The sequence below is a fragment of the Chaetodon auriga genome, chromosome 10 (assembly GCF_051107435.1).
Source record: "Chaetodon auriga isolate fChaAug3 chromosome 10, fChaAug3.hap1, whole genome shotgun sequence".
Classification (NCBI taxonomy): Eukaryota; Metazoa; Chordata; class Actinopteri; order Chaetodontiformes; family Chaetodontidae; genus Chaetodon; species Chaetodon auriga.
The window spans coordinates 12670398-12687273 of NC_135083.1; the positions used below are offsets into that span (position 1 = coordinate 12670398).

The following is a 16876-nucleotide window of genomic DNA, read 5'->3' on the forward strand; positions in this document are numbered from 1 at the left end:
AAATCTCATCTATGAAAACCTGCGGTCTTCCTAAGTTTTTATCAAAATGAGACTAATAATCTTCTTATGTTATAAGAAGATTCCAGTGTGGAAGGCTTTCCATTTTACTAACGTCAGAATTGAAGCCATATGCAGTCTTTATGTGAGATGAGAAAAGCTTGGTTCCTCTTTCATTCTTTTGCAGCACTTTGATGCCTGTGTTCAGTTTTTTCTTCTTTTTAGTCTGTCAAAACATACTTCCAGTAAGTGGGCCTCCTGAGAGTTAGGAAAACAATGCCTATAAAGCAAACAACCAATCAGACATATACAAATAATCACTGGATCCATCTCTCACACTCACTTCTTAAACAATTTCTTGGCGTGTTGTCTCTAATCAAGTGTCTCTTTCTCTTAACAGATGCGTACGGACGCAGAGAAGAGATCTCTGGTGGAGAGTGGTCTTTCCTGGGACACTGACGATACCAAACCCAGCCGCAAGAGCCAGGGCAGCGGCGTCTACGATACGGGAAGTCTCAAGTCTGAATCAGCCAATAAATGGAAAAAGACGCGGACACAGGGGGAGGGGCAGGAAGGAGGGAAAGGCGAACTGAAGAAACCTCAGACCCTGGGTCAGGGAAATATGTTGAAGAAAGGAAGAAACCCACCTGTAGGAGTCACCTCACCGATCACACACACCTCTCAGAGCGGACTGAAAGTGGCAGGTGAGCGGAGAAATGCACACACACGTTGACTTTGGTCTCTTTTGGGGACGTCACATAGACTTACATTCATTTCCTGGAGACTTACTCGAACCATAACAACTACTTGCCTAACCCTAATACTTACCCTAACTTTAACCTAACCCTAATAATCCCACAATCTTAAGCGCTGACCCAAAAATCTGCTGTTTTCCAGTTGTGGACAAGAGCGCTGTCCCCAGTTGGACAAGTTGTCCCCAGTAGTTAGAAGTTTGTCCCTGAAAGCAGCACTATGTGAGAAACACACACACAGCCTCAGTGAGGTGTCATATATATAGCTAAACTTGAAATGGTTGCATAACCTGAAGAGAGTGACACATTTCTTTGGCTGTCTTTTAATATTCCCTTCTTTCTGGCAGTCTCACACCCACACACAGTCACAGACACACTCTCTGTCTTTGTCCCACACATTCATCCACAGCTGCAGCCCACCCTCCAGGCCTTTAGAAAGTGGTGCCATGTATCAAACGCCCATCACCACCCACTCCCTTCCTGCCAGCCAACCACACACACACACACACACACACACACACACACACACACACACACTCTTACTTCCTATTGGTCCAGCCTTTCCTTTCCAAGATTTATTTTTGTGCTGGACAGAGACAATTTATAGTGCTTAAATAAAGGCCTTGTACCCAAAACAACTGGACCAGTGACAGTGTGCATTTGTAATAGCATGTGTGTGCGCGTGTGTGTCTGCATGTGAGTGTGTGAGTAAGGACACATCTAAGATTGTGCCAGCCTTACAGAGTGTCACCCATCACACTCACACACACTCTCACTCGCACACAAAGAGCACAATAGTGGGGATTGTGCAGCTGTCTTTTAAGCACACCATCTGTGTGCTGTTTATGTAAGCACAGAGACACACACACGCACACATAGACAACCAAAACAACAGGATATTAGTTGAAGTGTTATGTGCCAGTCTAGCTCGGCAGTGTCTGTATAAACAGTCCCCTTTCTGTGGGACTGTCCTGTGTTTGCATTGCCAGCTGTTGAAATGACAGATACACCAAACGTGTGTTGAACCAGCCTGTGATCTGTGTGTCAGGCTGTTATTGTTATTGATGTGAACTGTATAAATCTGCTATCAAGGCTACTCAATCTGCCACTTAATTCATCAGATGATGAAGTCAAGTGAAAGCAGCTCATCAGCAGTGGCATCACCAAGGGGTGGCAAGGGAGGGCCACAGGGACCCTGATAGTTACTGCTCCCCACTGACCCACTGATTGGTTGAACACAACCAAACATACTGATTGGAAGCAGTAATTAACTCCTGCAGTAATTGGAGGCCTCTGTGTGGTGTTTTTAAACTTGAGTAGGCTTGTTCCCCCGAAATGTTTTGTTCCTTCAATCAATGTACTCTTTCAAATTAAAGCTGTGTGTTTGTCTTTTTAAGGAAAGGGACAACCGGCCCAACAAATTAAAACAGGATTGTTGTGGAAGTCAAAATGTGAACTGTACAGGTGTTAGTCTGTGCATCAGATAATTAGAAACATTAACTGTAAAATAAGAAGCCAAAGTATACGATTCCTTAGCTCTCGTATTGACATTGCTTACAACATTACGATATTTCGACAGCATAGTAGAATTACTAAAAACCAGTTGGCTTTTGGTGCCAATCAGAGATTTCAGTGGCCCCATCTACTCACCCCCATGAAAAATGTCTGGGGGCACCACTGCTCATCAATGTGAAGGAGCTCATGAATTTAACCAGACAGTCTAAGATGTTTAGAGATGTCTTTGCTGCTCATGCTTGAAATCGGCTCATCTCTGAGGTTTGGCAGGATATGTGTGTGTCTCATATTTTATGTATATGTGTCTGTGTGTTTGCAGCATTGAGGGAAACACAGAGTGTGAAATCGTTGAAGGAGCAGCTTGTCCAGGGATAGACAAACACTTCCACACTGTATACCCATTCAGTAGTATATACTGCAGTCTGCACTATATGCTAACCTTATGTTACACTTACACAGTTAGTTTATTAGCATTAATTAGTTAGATTATTCTTTTTCTCCAAATTTACAGTCTGATGTTAGAGGATGCTGTGTGTGGTTCAGATTGTAAAGCCCTCTGAGACAAATTTGTATATTGGGGCTATAAAAATAAAATAAAATAGATGTGACTACTGACATTTAAACTACACAAGGAGAAATTAAAATGCTTCTCCAAAGAATTAATACGTTTATTTGGTTTGTTTTCTGAGATCTTGGTGGAGCCTTGGAACCAACATCCACACTTTGTTTTAATTTCTTCCAGCTGTGAGCATTGCCTCTATTTCTCTTGCATTGCATTATGGGAAAATAGTGCCCATTAACAGTACATTCAAAAGTGAAGCTGATAGTAAACACAATGGTTTAGTTTACTGATTTTTGTCACTTTTGGCGTGAATGCACTGCAGACATGCTAGAATTAGGATGTAGTCTGGAAGTGGGACACCGTGCAGATGTTGATCATTCTGTCAGCCAATGGCAGCTGACTGGTCATGCATCTTTCCCTCTGTCCTCTGTGTCACATGCACTCACTCACATTGACACGCACACCTGCAGATACATTCAGCCAACTGTCTGCAACAAAAGTTCTCTCACGTACACACAAATAAACACTCATGCTGTATTTTAACAGCCATGAATATGAGCATAGACGTATGGATGGTTGATGGGAAACAACAGGAATATGAGAGTGTTTCTATACTGTCCTCATTCCACGGCTCTCCCCTCTGGCCTTCAATAGAAAAACAAAGAAGGAAGGAAAATATAAATGAGCCATTTTCCTTCAACATCCAGAGATGGCAGTGCTTGAAATTTTACAGTATGCAAAGGATTTTTGTGTCTGCCTGTGCATTCAGATCTCCATCTATTCAGACATGCAGACCTCTTGCGTCGAGACACGCCATGATTCACAGTCTCTTCTACACATGCCGCTGTATCAAGCTGTGAGCTCCACTGTCTCCACAGCCGGTGTCAATAAATCATTCATTTAGGTCAAAATTAATACGTATGCCTGGATTCTGTCAGTGTTTGCTTCTCACTGCCAACAGTGTGTTTCTGCAGCTTAAAATTTTCTTGGAACACACAGCATTGCGGTTATACGATGGATTGAGTTTATGACTCGACATGTAAACCCAATTTTCACATTTACAGAAGGACTCCAAGCGTAATGTGTTGTCAGTGTCACATTCCAATAAGATCCAATCACTGAGAACCGTGAGTGTGTGTGGTATATATATATATCTGGCCCTATGTGTGTGTATGTGTCTTTTGCGGGTTTATAAATACCCTTAAGTGACTCCAGATGTCCCAAGGCAGCACGCCGGTGGGTCTCATTCAACAGCAGTTCTTTGACTCTGTTAATGCCTTGTATATAAACCTCCCATAACAACTCCCATTAGATACAAATTAAGAGCGTGGGCAGTGCAGCCTTGCACTCGTCTGGGTGGTGCATATAGTGCACATGTGTCTAATAGTCTGTTTTTTCTCATAATAACTTCCAAACAAGTCCAATTAATTTGCCAACTGGGAAATATACAGATGGGGACAAAATCACACACTTTTCCTTCAACCTCTGTTCCACCAAGTTATCTGTCACCACCACCTTCTTTCCCCAAAGAGCTTCAAGAGTGGAGAAATTCAGTTAGACTGGGTGTTTCAGGCAGTTTTGTGCCCGCAGACACGCTTCGTAAATATGAACACCGGTTTTCCACAGCCACTCTGCACATGTTAATCTCAGCGCTTTGCAGCTGTGACACGCACACGTGCACTTTACTGGAACGGCAGGGAAAACTGTTTTAGTTCATCAGGATGGAAAAGAGGAGTAAGTATGCGATAAGTATGTGTGTGGGGCTGGCTGAGAGTCTGGTCTACACGCCGTCTGTCTGCTCACACAGGGATTTGTTTTTATCAGCAGACAGTCAGACCATGTAGGTGTTGAGATAAGGTATCATGTCCTAATATGGCTTGGTTAGTCTCACTCACCACCAGAGACTGTTCAGGCTTTAAACTGTTCAGGCTACTTACCGCTGATGTTTTTTTTCCTCCTCTACCTCTGTAGGTACAGTGAAGTCAGATGGGAAACCAGTGGATAAGTCTCGGTTAGCAGTGAAGACCTCCGGCCTTCAGCGCTCCTCTTCTGATGCTGGAAAAGACCACAGAAATGGTACTGGTGCTGGTGAGCAACGTAAACCCCCATCCGGCCTGGTCAGGCCTTCAACTGGTGGAAACTTTGGCTTCAAGAAGCCCACCACAGCTACCAGTAATGGAACCAGCAATACCAGTATACCCACTGTTCTGAGTACAGGTGGCAGTGCCATACCCTGTGGCTCTGCAACTGTGGGGAAGGTTGCCAAAACATCAGGTATCCCTGTCAAACCAGGCGCTGGTGGTGGTGGCGGACGTAAGACAAGTCTAGATGTTTCAAACAGCGACCAGAGTGGTTTTCTGTCTCCCAACGCCAGGACGTCTCTCCAGTACCGCTCTCTACCACGCCCAGCAAAGACAAGCACCCTCACTCTAACCCGGCCTAGCTCAGCTCGGCCAGTGAGCACTACCATGGACACAGGCTCGGGCCTGATGAAACCCTCCAGCACAGCGCCCCAGGGCTCGAGGCTCAAAGAACCCGCCTCAGGGCTTGGTTCTGGAACAGGATTGAGTAAGGCAGGGGGTCGTGGGATCCCAAGTCCCAGTCCTGTCAATCAGACAGACAGAGAGAAAGAGAAAGAGAGGGCCAAAGCTAAAGCTGTAGTGTCTGACTCGGAGTGTGGAGGTGGGTCTCTGAAGGGTAGCCCTGCTCAGACCCCCTCAGAGAACGGAGTGAAGCTGCAAGGGCTGAGACCTCCCAGCAGCGGCAAGTGCATGGACCTGCCCTCACCCAACACACACAGGTATACTACCACAAAACATACTTGGTGCATTTTCCCAGTACTTTTCCAACACATACAGACTAGATTAGGAATATGGGTTTGCTTCAACTCTGTCTTTCTTTGTCTTAAGGTTATCTGGGGTGCGCAGCCTGGCAAAACCTCCATCCATGGCCCAGCTTGACAAGCTGAACTCCAACAGCCTAGAGGAGGGAGTTCATGACTCCCTGCCACCTAAGATTCCTCCCTACTCTAAACTCCAGGACCTGGCTAACTCAGTAGGCAGCTCTACTGGCCCCTGCCTGACCCCCAGCCCTGCCCCATTACTCAATGTGAACTCTTCAGCCTGCTTCTCGAGCTCGGGGACCGGGTTGGGGCCCAGGCAGGTCTCTTCACTCGGGGTTGAAGGGAGCAGAGGGAGTACCTCTCCCCTGCTGTGCCCTCGTCTGTCTGGGCTGCATCGCAGCATGGAGTCACTGCCTCTCCAAATGAGTCTGGCCCCAGAGCCCCGAGAGAGGGAGAAGTTGATGAGAGGCTACACCACCATTGAGTCCCAAGACAAAGATAGACAGGAGGACAGAGGCCCTCCTGCCAGCTGGAGCTCTGGAAGTAAAGTTTCAATGTCTCTCATTGACAGGTGAGATTCAGTTCTGCTGAAAGATCACATCACACTGCACGTGCATGCAAAGTATGGGACGCTTTTCTCATTCTTCTTTCAAAATACTGCTTTGTAGCTCCACCTACTGGTCAGCTGAATCAACTGCACAAACATTATTCATTGTTCAGGGAAAGCAGGAGTAATCAGGGACATCTTTGCACCACCATCACCCCCTCAATAAGTGGGCAGGTATAAAGGTGATTTGATTTGCAGCGATGGCATTTATGAAGAGTGAGAGTAAAGTAAATCTGTCATCAGTCCTGAAGACAATGCTTTACCTCCATCACCTTCTCATGGAGGTCAGAAAACTGAAAAATATTGTGTTTTTGTGTTCTAAATGTGGTACGAGATGCTACATATTGCCCAAATTATAGAAAACAGTTTCATAAGAAGGCTGAGAAGTCAGTTTACCTTATGAACTCAAACAAGAAGTAAAGACAACCACATGCATGCACACTCACACACGCACAGACTGTGGGGCTTCCAGGCTATTATTACTACAGGCTTATTATCAGTGCTGTACCAGCCCCAGTGACTGAAGTCATAATTACTGGCTGACACTAGCTGTCTGCCAGTCTTACTGTGCTTCTTTGTGCCTGCTGCCTCCTCTTGAGAGTTTAATAACTCCCTGCGCAAGTGGTTAAATAATGACATTGTTTAATCTCCACAGTTCACAGAGAGACAGAAACACGCTGCCAAAGAAAGGTTTAAGGTAAGTGGACACACACATACATACACACTCTCACTGATGGTCTGACGCAGATGGGCCACAGTTCTTAAACTGCACACATACAGAGATCCCATTGATAAGATCCTCAGTGAATGACAGATTGTGCTAATCCTCCTTTAATCCCTTCAAAACTGTATCTGATTGTGTCCTGCCAGCAGCTTTATGTTTGTGTTTCCGCTCATTGAAAGACATTGGTGCCCTGTAACACAATTTAACTTTTAAAAACTGTGTAAACATTTAAGAAATATTTATAGCACACTGCAATGTAGCTATAAGCAGATAAAAGGGCTTTTTTAACTTTTCTTTAACTTTAATGTCATCAACAATTTAGCTCTTCTTGTATAAAGATAATAGGTGACCATGTTAATTTAAAGAATAAAAACATATAACTATCATGTGATCTTTCTTTGGCTGCTGTTGAGTGTTCTCAGTCCACTTTAAACAGACTTTTAGACAACATTGAACATGAATTCTGTCATGACTGACAGTTTATTTGCCATTAGTACACTAACATCTATCAGTAACATCACTGACTTTCTCCTCTGTCTGTGCAGTTTCAGCGGTGCTTCCCAGGTTGAGGAGGAAGGGAAGGAGAAAGGAGAGAGGAGACACTCTCATACTATCCTGAGCATGACCGACTCACTCACTCTTCCACTGTTGTCCTCGCCCACCTCCCTGCCCCGCAGCTCCAAGACAAGCAGCATGGGTGAGTGTGTGTTTGTGTGTGTAGATATATATATTAATATATATATGTGTATTCCCCATGTGTAACATCGGTAACTGTCTTTCCTTTGACCCCTCTGGTGTCTCACTAGTACCCAGCCCTGTCGGTGGACCTCCGAGGATGACTCGATCCAACAGCATCCCAACACACGATGCCTCTCTGGAGCTGTACGGAGCGTCTCCACTGGGCAGCACGCTGTCTCTGGCTGAACGCCCCCGCAGCATGGGAATGGTTCGCTCCGGATCCTTCAGGGACAAGGAGTCTGATGAAGGTAAGCCCAGTTCGGTGTTGCTGTGGAACCCTCTTTTTAATCTGGCTTCTTATTGGTTTATTTTTGCTCTTGATTTTGTGTTTCAGTTCATGGGTCTGTTCTCTCCCTGGCATCCAACGCCTCGTCAAGCTACTCTTCGGTGAGTGTGGGCAACATGAAGTCTCAGGTAGCTACAGCTCTCTATGTGGTGTGGTGTTGGGTGTATTTATGTGTGAATGTGTGTGATGTTTGTGCGCTCAATGATGTTTTTCTGTAGTTTCACACATTAGACAGTACACACTAGAGACAAGACTTTCTCCCTTGGTCTGCCCAGTACTTTATTAGTCTCCTCTCGTCCTCTCCTCTCTTCTCCTCTCCCTTTGTGTCATCTAACATCTTGACTTTTATTCCCCCTGCTTCGAAAGGCTGAGGAAAGGATTCAGGGAGAGGTAAGTGTGTTCTTTCCTGCTCTTTCTTCTTCCTCTCTGTCTCATTTCTGTCCTTTCATCTGTCACTCTCATCCCTGTTTCCTGTGGGAGAACAAGTCTGTCATTAATTTCATGAACAACATCCACCCAACTCATCACTCGTGTAATGTCAGCTATTGTCAGATTTAGTAACCCTTTCTTTATTATAGTGTAACAAACCTGTTTGTCCTCACAGCAAATCCGTAAGCTGAGGAGGGAGCTGGAGTCCTCCCAGGAGAAGGTGTCCTGTCTGACGACACAGCTGACAGCAAACGTACGTATTGTTTATCTGCCAGCTTTCTAATCGTTACTTTACAAGAGCTGGTTTTCCTTTGCAGTAGTCTCAACTCTCCGAGCGATTCCTTAAATTGTCCATTGAACTAATGTCCCTGCTGCTCATAAAGACAGCATGAGTGTTGAACAAGTAAAAGCAGGCAGAGAAAAAATAATGTCAGGATGCCTTCAACCATGTACTGTCTCTTGCTGTTTTACATAAAAATATGACAGAATTGCATAGTATATTAAACATCCCTCACATTATGATAGTGTACCAGATTATTGCTGCTGGAGTTTCACTGTTGCCATTATAAGACCAAAAACAACAATGAATTGATCCTACTGACAGGTATTGCCTGTGTTTCCAAAGCCTAATAAACCTTATTCCTCCACTGTTGTCCAAAAACTGTAAAAAAAATACATCATTGAGTCACACTGTTGTCCTAAAAGACATGTTCTTTCATTATGATGAACATGGGCTTTCTTGTTTTGAGCCGGTCCCACATACACAGTCCTGCTGCCATAAATACTCACTACTGATCCACAGCTGAAAATAGTCCCAGTCAAACTTGTTATCGACTTGTGTTTATAATGACACTGTGTATTCAGGACCTGTTTTTAAAGAATTACATCTTCAGTAGGAATCAGTGAGCTTTGGTCTGTGTGCCACATACAGGACAGCAAAGTCAGAATGTATTGAGTGACAGACTAATGCTAATTGTTGATGTTGGTCTTGAGATTGGATTGGTTGACAATAACAAAAGAGTATCACCAGCCAATCCAGCTTCTTCCTTCCTTCAGAGATTTAAAATCCAGACTGAGGCATGTCAGTCAGTCATAGACCATTTCTGTGCAGTCTCAGCACATTTCTTATCCATGTGAGGCCTAAATAATGTTAACCTACTCCTGAACCTCTCCCCAAGCCACTTAACTTCAGCACACAAACACATACGCACACACACAGGTGCTTTGCCCTTTCTTTCTGCTCTACAAGGTTGTTTCTGTATGTCCACCCTGTCAGCATTTCCATTGGTCCAAGTGCAGCAGTACAGCACAGGCATTATGCATGGCTTCATGCAGCACTCATCCATCAAATGCTTCCGCGAGTGTGTGTGTATGTGTGCGTGCGTGTGTGCGCGCGCATTTTCCCCTGAGATTTTTTTCCCATACTGTTTGACCTTAAGCGAGCACAGTGAATAGGCAGAACAGATGCATGGATCACAACATGATTATGTGCTAAATGAATGACTGGGCTGTATCCATTGTTTTACTGTATTAATACATTCTATAAAGGAGAAGGGAAAGTCATTTTCCCTTCCTGCTCTTGGCTAAAGTGGGTGTGTGTGAGAGAGAGATTAGGGAGGAGGTGAATTTTCCACAGGAGACATCCTGTTCAGCCTTTGTGCGTTATTCAGCTCTTCAGTATCTCATATATGAGGGATAAAGGGCCGACGAAATGTATTGAGTCGGCTGCTGCTTGGGTGTCAGATTCTACTTTCATTAGTCCCTCAGTACTTTGTCCGTGCCATATTGATGCTCTGTTAAAGACCATGAATATGAATAAATATCAGCATATTTAAATCCTGCTGATTTCCTGTTTCAGACAACTACTTCAGTTAAAATGTCGGGGAAAAATAAATTTTTTGCTTTCGTCTTTCATCTTTCCAAACAGGCAAATCTGGTGGCCGCCTTTGAGCAAAGCCTGGCACTGATGACAGCTCGGCTGCAGAGTCTGTCAGCAAGCCACGAACAGAAGGTAACATCACATCCACACTTCCAAACACAAACACACACAAACCCAAATTCCAGCTGCATTCCGCCATTGTGCTCTTCTCATGAGCAGTCAGCTAAAAGCAGGCAACATCGTGCTAACATGGAGCGAGGTCACTTTGATCACAGCCTGCGGTGAGGAGCTCAGTGTAGGTTAGAGGCCCAGGCTGCGGCCCCATAGGGTGACTTAGTGTGAGAAGAAAACAGAGGATCAATGGGAAAAAAAAGCCTTCTCTTTAGGCTGAATGATAAGTGCAAACAGCTTGCACATGCACTCACACCAAACATCACATTCCTGCATTCTTCAGCCTTTGTATCTGTTTTGGTGCGAATGAATTGATCAGCGCCCAAGGCAGGGTTCAATGTGTGTGCGTGTGTGTATAAATGTGAGGAGTCTCTCGCAGTGCTTCATGCCTTGGTGCTCCCACTGAAAGGCCCGTCTAGACCGCTCCAGAAAAACTCTTTGTTGTTCGTGCCAGCGCACTGACCTGTGCAGCTCAGCCTGGAGCACAGGCTCTTTAACCTTGAGGAGATGGGCCGGGTGGCCCTTTTTAGAGTGGAGTGGGATCGACTTTAGCACACAAGAAGCAGCACAGAGAGGCTCTTTTGTTCTCGACTCTTTGTCCTTTTGAACTGTTAACATCATGAGCAGGATCAAGCCCACCAGGTGTATCAGCTCACTCTGTAGGTTTGAGATGTAGCGTTTGACTAAAACATCAGACAATACTACCACAAAAATCTGAAATATATCAACGTTTGTTTGAAATATTTAAAAAGAAAAAAAACAGTAGAAATTTGAGAAAATGGTTTTTAAAATGAGCATTTCAAGATTCATCTAGTCAAACCATTTGCTATTTTCAATCTTTGTCACATGCATCATTATACAAGTACAGTGTGGTCCGAGATTGTGCAATAGAAGTTATTTAGAAAATAAACAAAATTTTTGCAAATGGAGGCAAACTGATTTATTCCAACCCTCACTGATATGTATGAAATATTTGTGTAGGACTCAGAGCTGATGGATCTGAGGGAGACCATCGAAGCTCTGAGGGCCAGGAATGAAGAAGCCCAGGCTGTCATTCATGGAGCTTTAAACAACCCAGACAACATGAAAGGTTTGGAGACTGACCAGCGGATCTTCCCGCTCTTCTTTCTCTCTCTGCACACCTGCTTGCATCTCCGCATATTTGCCTCTTTTGATGTTGAGTTTTCTTGTTTACCAGACATGCGAATCCGTCGTCAGAACTCATGTGAGAGCATCTCCAGTCTCAACAGTCTGACCAGTATGTCGAGCATGGGCAGCTTGAAGGACCAGGATGCGAAGAAGAAGAAGAAGAAGAGCTGGGTAAGATCACACCCTGCATGTGAGGCAGTGTTTTACTCTCACAGCCTGGTGTTTGTCGATGCTCTGTTCATTCTCCGCAGTGATAATGACATAGTAGCATGAACCAGATAACAGCAAGTGTGACCAGTTTCTCCCTCCTCTGTGTTGTGTTATTTTTCTGTTTTAGGTCTTTGAGGTGAGTGCAGTCATTGTGTCCCTACAAAGCCTCTATAATTTTCTTTTCTACAGCATGATGGACCATCTAAAACTACCACACAGTCCTCAAGTACCCTCCATCTCTGCTCATTGACCTCCCAGACTACTGATTGGCTGCCTGTTCTGTGAATATTAAATATGAATGGATGGCTGTAATTCAGTTAGAGCGGCAATCAGCAGACATGATGTTCCATAAAAAGTTTCATCATCGGAGTTTATTAAATGCCGTTTTTAATTATTTTTCTCCTCATTTACACCATGCTTTATTGTGTATTTTGTCCTTCAGTAAAATTTTGTACAGCTTTACCAAGTAACCCTGACTGACCCAGCAGCTGGGTACTAAATCTGCAAACACATGCACCCACGATAACTTTGACCTATTTGCAGAAAATGACTGGAAGCTTAAAGGAATGGGTTCTCACTTTGGGAAATGTGCTTATTTGCTTTCTTTCTTATGTTTGTCTATTACATATCAAGCTTCCATCAACTGCCTGGTAGCTTAGCTTAGCGTAAAGAAACAGGGGGAAACAGCTAGCCTGGCTGCTCAAGGTAACAACACTAGCCTGCCAGCACCTCTAAAGACTCCAGGAATTGTTTGTGAGCATTAGAGGTGCTGGTGGAGAGATTACATTTTTTTATCCAGGCCAGCTGTTTTACCTCTGCTTCCAGTCATTATGTTATGCTAAGCTAAACTAGTTGTCTGTTTGCTCCAGCCTCATATTTAGTAGACAGATCTCTCTCATGGCAGGAAAGCAAATAAGCATTGCCCAAGATGTCAAAGCATTCCTTTAATGTTTAGCATGTGTCAAATTAACAATCCTAACGCCTCCATCTTTTTTACCTCTCTCTGTAATGAATGTAATGATCCTCTGAATACTGGCTCAGCTGTCTGTCTCCTTCCTCTGTGTAGCTGAGGAGCTCCTTCAACAAGGCATTCAGCATTAAGAAAGGCTCCAAAACATACTCGGACATTGAGGAAATCGCCACCCCCGACTCCTCAGCTCCTAACTCCCCAAAGATGCTTCATGAGGCGGTTGAAGGAGGAGAAAACCAGCCCTCATCCCTCAAAACCTCGACCTCGGCCACCTCCTCTGTGTGAGTGCACAAACACTTTACCCCAGCTCTTAGCTCAGTAGTGAGAAAGCCAGTTTAGCCTTCAGTGGTGTCTGGCCCTGATGAGAGTTTCTCGTCCCCTGCAGGATCATGGAGACTACAGAAGAGGGAGACAACGAGGAAACGGCGGTAACAGAGCTACGCTCAGAACTCTGGCTGAAGGAGAGAGAACTGACAGAAATCCGCCTGGAAGCGTTAAGCTCTGCACATCATCTGGAGCAGCTCCGAGAAGCCATGAACAGCATGCAGGCATGTTTTGCCTCTATTTACATTTCAGCAAAGTATATCCTCGAAGTATCAATGATATTGCATTTGTGTGTTAATATAACTTGAATTTAAAGTTTTTTTTAACCTGCCTGTGTCCTAGTCAACGGTGGAGAACCTGAAGGCGGAGAATGACCATTTGAAAACAGGAAGTCAGCTCCATCTCCCTGGCTCTGGTCCCACCTCTTCCACTTCCCAGCCTTCAGGCCTGGCCTCTCTCCTGGGACCGTCACTGAGGCAGCCAATGAGTATGTCCCTCACCAAGTCTTTCAGCCTCAGTCTGAATGACTGTAAAGATCCCGGTAAGAGACAAACATAGAATTTCACCTGTTTTCACCTCACACACACACGCACAGTATGCAGAAATGTTAGATTTCAATTCTCCTTTCATCCCATCCTGTTCTTCACTCTTTCAGACTTGTCTCCAGTTGACACGATTAGTGTGTCTTCCCAGCTGGATGAGGTGTGTGCACGAGTACTGGTCCGCATTGGAGATCAAGCAGAGGTAAACACAGAACACCTTTAATTGCCACAATATCCAGTAATGTCAACAGCTTTAAATCCAACAGCTGTGCACTCTTCCCGCTCTCTGTGTCTGCAGGACAGTAAGCAGCAGCAGGAGTACTACCTGGGCTCAGTGCTGATCAGCGCGAGGACAGACTGGGCCTGTCTCGACTCTCTCATAGCAAAGACCTTCAAGGTAAGTCAGTGCTTGTTCTCTTTCACCATGTAGACATCAAGTATTATAGCTGTGATTTGATCGAGTCATCTTTTACTTGTTTTTGTTTTCATCAGGACTACTTAACTCAAGTGGACCCGACTGCCAGCCTGGGTCTGTCCAGCGATTCGCTGCACATGTACCAGCTGACCCAGGGAGGGAAGAGAGTGATGGGAGGGGACAAGCCTCAAACCTCACCTTACCGCTGTCTTGGCAGTGGTTCAGCTCGAATATTTGTCGCCTTGAAAGGTTAGTGCCCTCAACTGATTATAGAAACCACATCAGCGGGTTTGCTTAAAATTGTGTAAAATTATTGGCAACCATTTTTATTGGCTGTATTATTTGCGTATAATACTGATTCTTGTAAGCAAAGTTTGACATTGTGGAAAATGAGTCTGAAGTCAAACATTTCTTTCTTTAAATATGTTTATGTTTGGCATCCAACCCTGAAATGTTGAATGTCAGAGTGCCCTTGAATGCTCTAGTAGGGTTTTCAAAACAGTCCCCGCTGAGCTGCACTTAGAAAGAAATAAAATAGAATAAAGGCAACAGTAAAATTTAGAACTGATGTTCTGCTTTTGATTTAATGTAAGGTACATGTGATTTATAAATGATGGGCTGAAACATCAGGCCTTCCCTGTTTTTCACATACTGTATTAACTAATATTTAGTTATAAATGGTGCATAAATCCAGCTGTTTCTCCATCCCCTCTCCTGTGTCTGCCCCTCTCAAGGTCTTGGAGAAAACTGTGTTGACTCACTGGTGTTTGAGACAATGATTCCTAAGCCGATGATGCTGCACTACATCAGTTTGCTGCTGAAACACAGACGTCTGGTTCTCTCTGGGCCCAGTGGGACAGGAAAGACTTACCTGGCTCAGCGTCTGGCCCATTACCTCCTGCAGCGCAGCCGGACCTCCTCGTCTGAGGCCGACCGTGAGACCTGCGTCCTGGGTCGCACTGCTGCTGTCACCTTCAACATGCATCGTCAGTCGCAGAAGGTAACATGTGACTCAGGATTTTTGTCCACCCAGTCTTTTATTTTCTATACAAGTAAGAATATGGATTTATACACACCAGGCAATTTAAATTCACCTTTGTTTGCTTTCACAGGAGTTGCAGTTGTATCTGTCTGATTTAGCAAATCAGATTGACAGAGAGAGTGGAGGAGAACTGCCGCTGGTTGTTATTATAGATGACATCAGTGACTCAGCAGCCATCACTGAGCTTGTTAACGGAGCGCTCACCTGCAAGTATCACAAATGGTGAGTCACTTCCAGCCGTCTTAGTTATATTTCATTAAAGAGTTAAAGGGTCTACATCTGACATTCACTGCCACTAGATGTCGCATTAGAGCAACATCATCTCAGAGCAAAACAAAAGGGTGCTTCTGCTGCGCCTCCCCACCAAAAAAAAACAGCCGTTAAAAGGCTCTCCTCAAAACAAAAAATAGACAAGTTCATATTACGACACTCACAGAGGGAGTGTGACTTCATCCTCTGCTCAGGACGCCTTTACTCCACCATATCTTTATTTAGCAATTAGCTGTTTGCTGCTAAGTTAATGTTAACTGTCTCATATATAGAAGCCAAATAGGATCTGGTTCATGAAACTACATCATTTCTCTTTGTTGATGTTTCAGTCCTTACATCATTGGAACAACCAATCAGCCTGTGAAGATGACGTCTAACCACAGTCTGCATCTTAGCTTCAGGTGAGCACATCTTTACAGAGCCTGCTCTTACTTTAACACGCTATTAAATACAAAATGAAGCCATCCTACACAGTAAAACTAATACTTCTTGCATTTGACCGTAGGATGGTAATGTTCTCCAACAATGTGGAGCCGGCTAACGGGTTCCTGCTGAGGTACCTGCACCGTAAAGCTGTGGAGGCCTACCAGGAGAAGGAGCAGGACTCCGCACGCCACCAGGCTCTCCTTCGCGTACTGGACTGGGTCCCTCAGCTATGGTACCACCTCCACGCTTTCCTGGAGAAACACAGCACTTCAGACTTCCTCATAGGTGAGAGACAGCGGACACGCAGTCAGGGAGCAGGAGCGATAATTGGATCTGGAGCAGGACATCAGTTAACATGACATGTTGCCTCCCTCAGGTCCCTGCTTCTTCCTGTCGTGCCCAGTATCAGTGGCAGAGTTCAGGCAGTGGTTCATTGATCTGTGGAACCACTCCATCATACCGTACCTGCAGGAGGGAGCCAAAGATGGCATCAAGGTGACCACACTCACCCAGACGTCCTCCAGAGTGTAGCATCAGCGGTAACAGCAAGAATTCGGCTGTGGTTTCTTGTGGTTTTATTGTATATTTCTGTATTCTCTCAGGTGCACGGGCAGAAGGCGGTATGGGAGGATCCAGTGGAGTGGGTGAGAGGGACTCTCCCTTGGCCCAATGCACAGCAGGACCAGTCCAGGCTCTTTCACCTACCTCCCCCCAGCATAGGCCCAGCCAGTGAGGAGAAGAAGCCCCCCAAAGATACACCTCCACCCAGCACACTGGAGTCAGACCCACTGGTGAGAGTGAAGGTTTTGAGTTAATTAGTCTAACAGACTAAAGGGGATATTTTCCCTTTTATAGATGCTGAACAGTCATATTGGATTCTTATTTACTGAAAGGGTTATGTTCAGGTTTTGTAAAGATTAAGTGAAAGAAAAGCAGTACAGCTGCAAATTTGCATGTTTGGCCTTCAGAGGCACAAAATACAGGAAGAAGAAATGGAAATTCTCATAAATAGCCTCTGCACCTGAC

At 44.8% G+C, this 16876-nt stretch overlaps 1 protein-coding gene across 9 annotated transcripts in view; it reads left to right on the plus strand.

The window, feature by feature from the left end:
- The window catches only part of nav1a (neuron navigator 1a), an 82924-nt gene that overhangs the window by 62582 nt on the left and 3466 nt on the right, over nucleotides 1–16876 (plus strand). For 5 of the 9 annotated variants that reach the window (XM_076742156.1, XM_076742155.1, XM_076742162.1 and 2 more), the window contains 22 exons: nucleotides 398–701; nucleotides 4798–5626; nucleotides 5736–6239; nucleotides 6931–6972; nucleotides 7545–7696; nucleotides 7806–7985; nucleotides 8072–8124; nucleotides 8628–8705; nucleotides 10380–10463; nucleotides 11484–11822; nucleotides 12928–13112; nucleotides 13217–13379; nucleotides 13498–13696; nucleotides 13811–13899; nucleotides 13996–14094; nucleotides 14190–14361; nucleotides 14847–15112; nucleotides 15225–15376; nucleotides 15754–15825; nucleotides 15930–16135; nucleotides 16227–16345; nucleotides 16453–16641. In XM_076742156.1, coding sequence (XP_076598271.1) covers nucleotides 398–701; nucleotides 4798–5626; nucleotides 5736–6239; nucleotides 6931–6972; nucleotides 7545–7696; nucleotides 7806–7985; nucleotides 8072–8124; nucleotides 8628–8705; nucleotides 10380–10463; nucleotides 11484–11822; nucleotides 12928–13112; nucleotides 13217–13379; nucleotides 13498–13696; nucleotides 13811–13899; nucleotides 13996–14094; nucleotides 14190–14361; nucleotides 14847–15112; nucleotides 15225–15376; nucleotides 15754–15825; nucleotides 15930–16135; nucleotides 16227–16345; nucleotides 16453–16641 — 4476 coding nt within the window. Of the gene's footprint in view, nucleotides 1–397; nucleotides 702–4797; nucleotides 5627–5735; nucleotides 6240–6930; nucleotides 6973–7544; nucleotides 7697–7805; nucleotides 7986–8071; nucleotides 8152–8389; nucleotides 8414–8627; nucleotides 8706–10379; nucleotides 10464–11483; nucleotides 11823–12927; nucleotides 13113–13216; nucleotides 13380–13497; nucleotides 13697–13810; nucleotides 13900–13995; nucleotides 14095–14189; nucleotides 14362–14846; nucleotides 15113–15224; nucleotides 15377–15753; nucleotides 15826–15929; nucleotides 16136–16226; nucleotides 16346–16452; nucleotides 16642–16876 lie in introns of all 9 variants that reach the window. The other 4 variants (XM_076742157.1, XM_076742159.1, XM_076742158.1 and 1 more) reach the window with 4 other exon arrangements.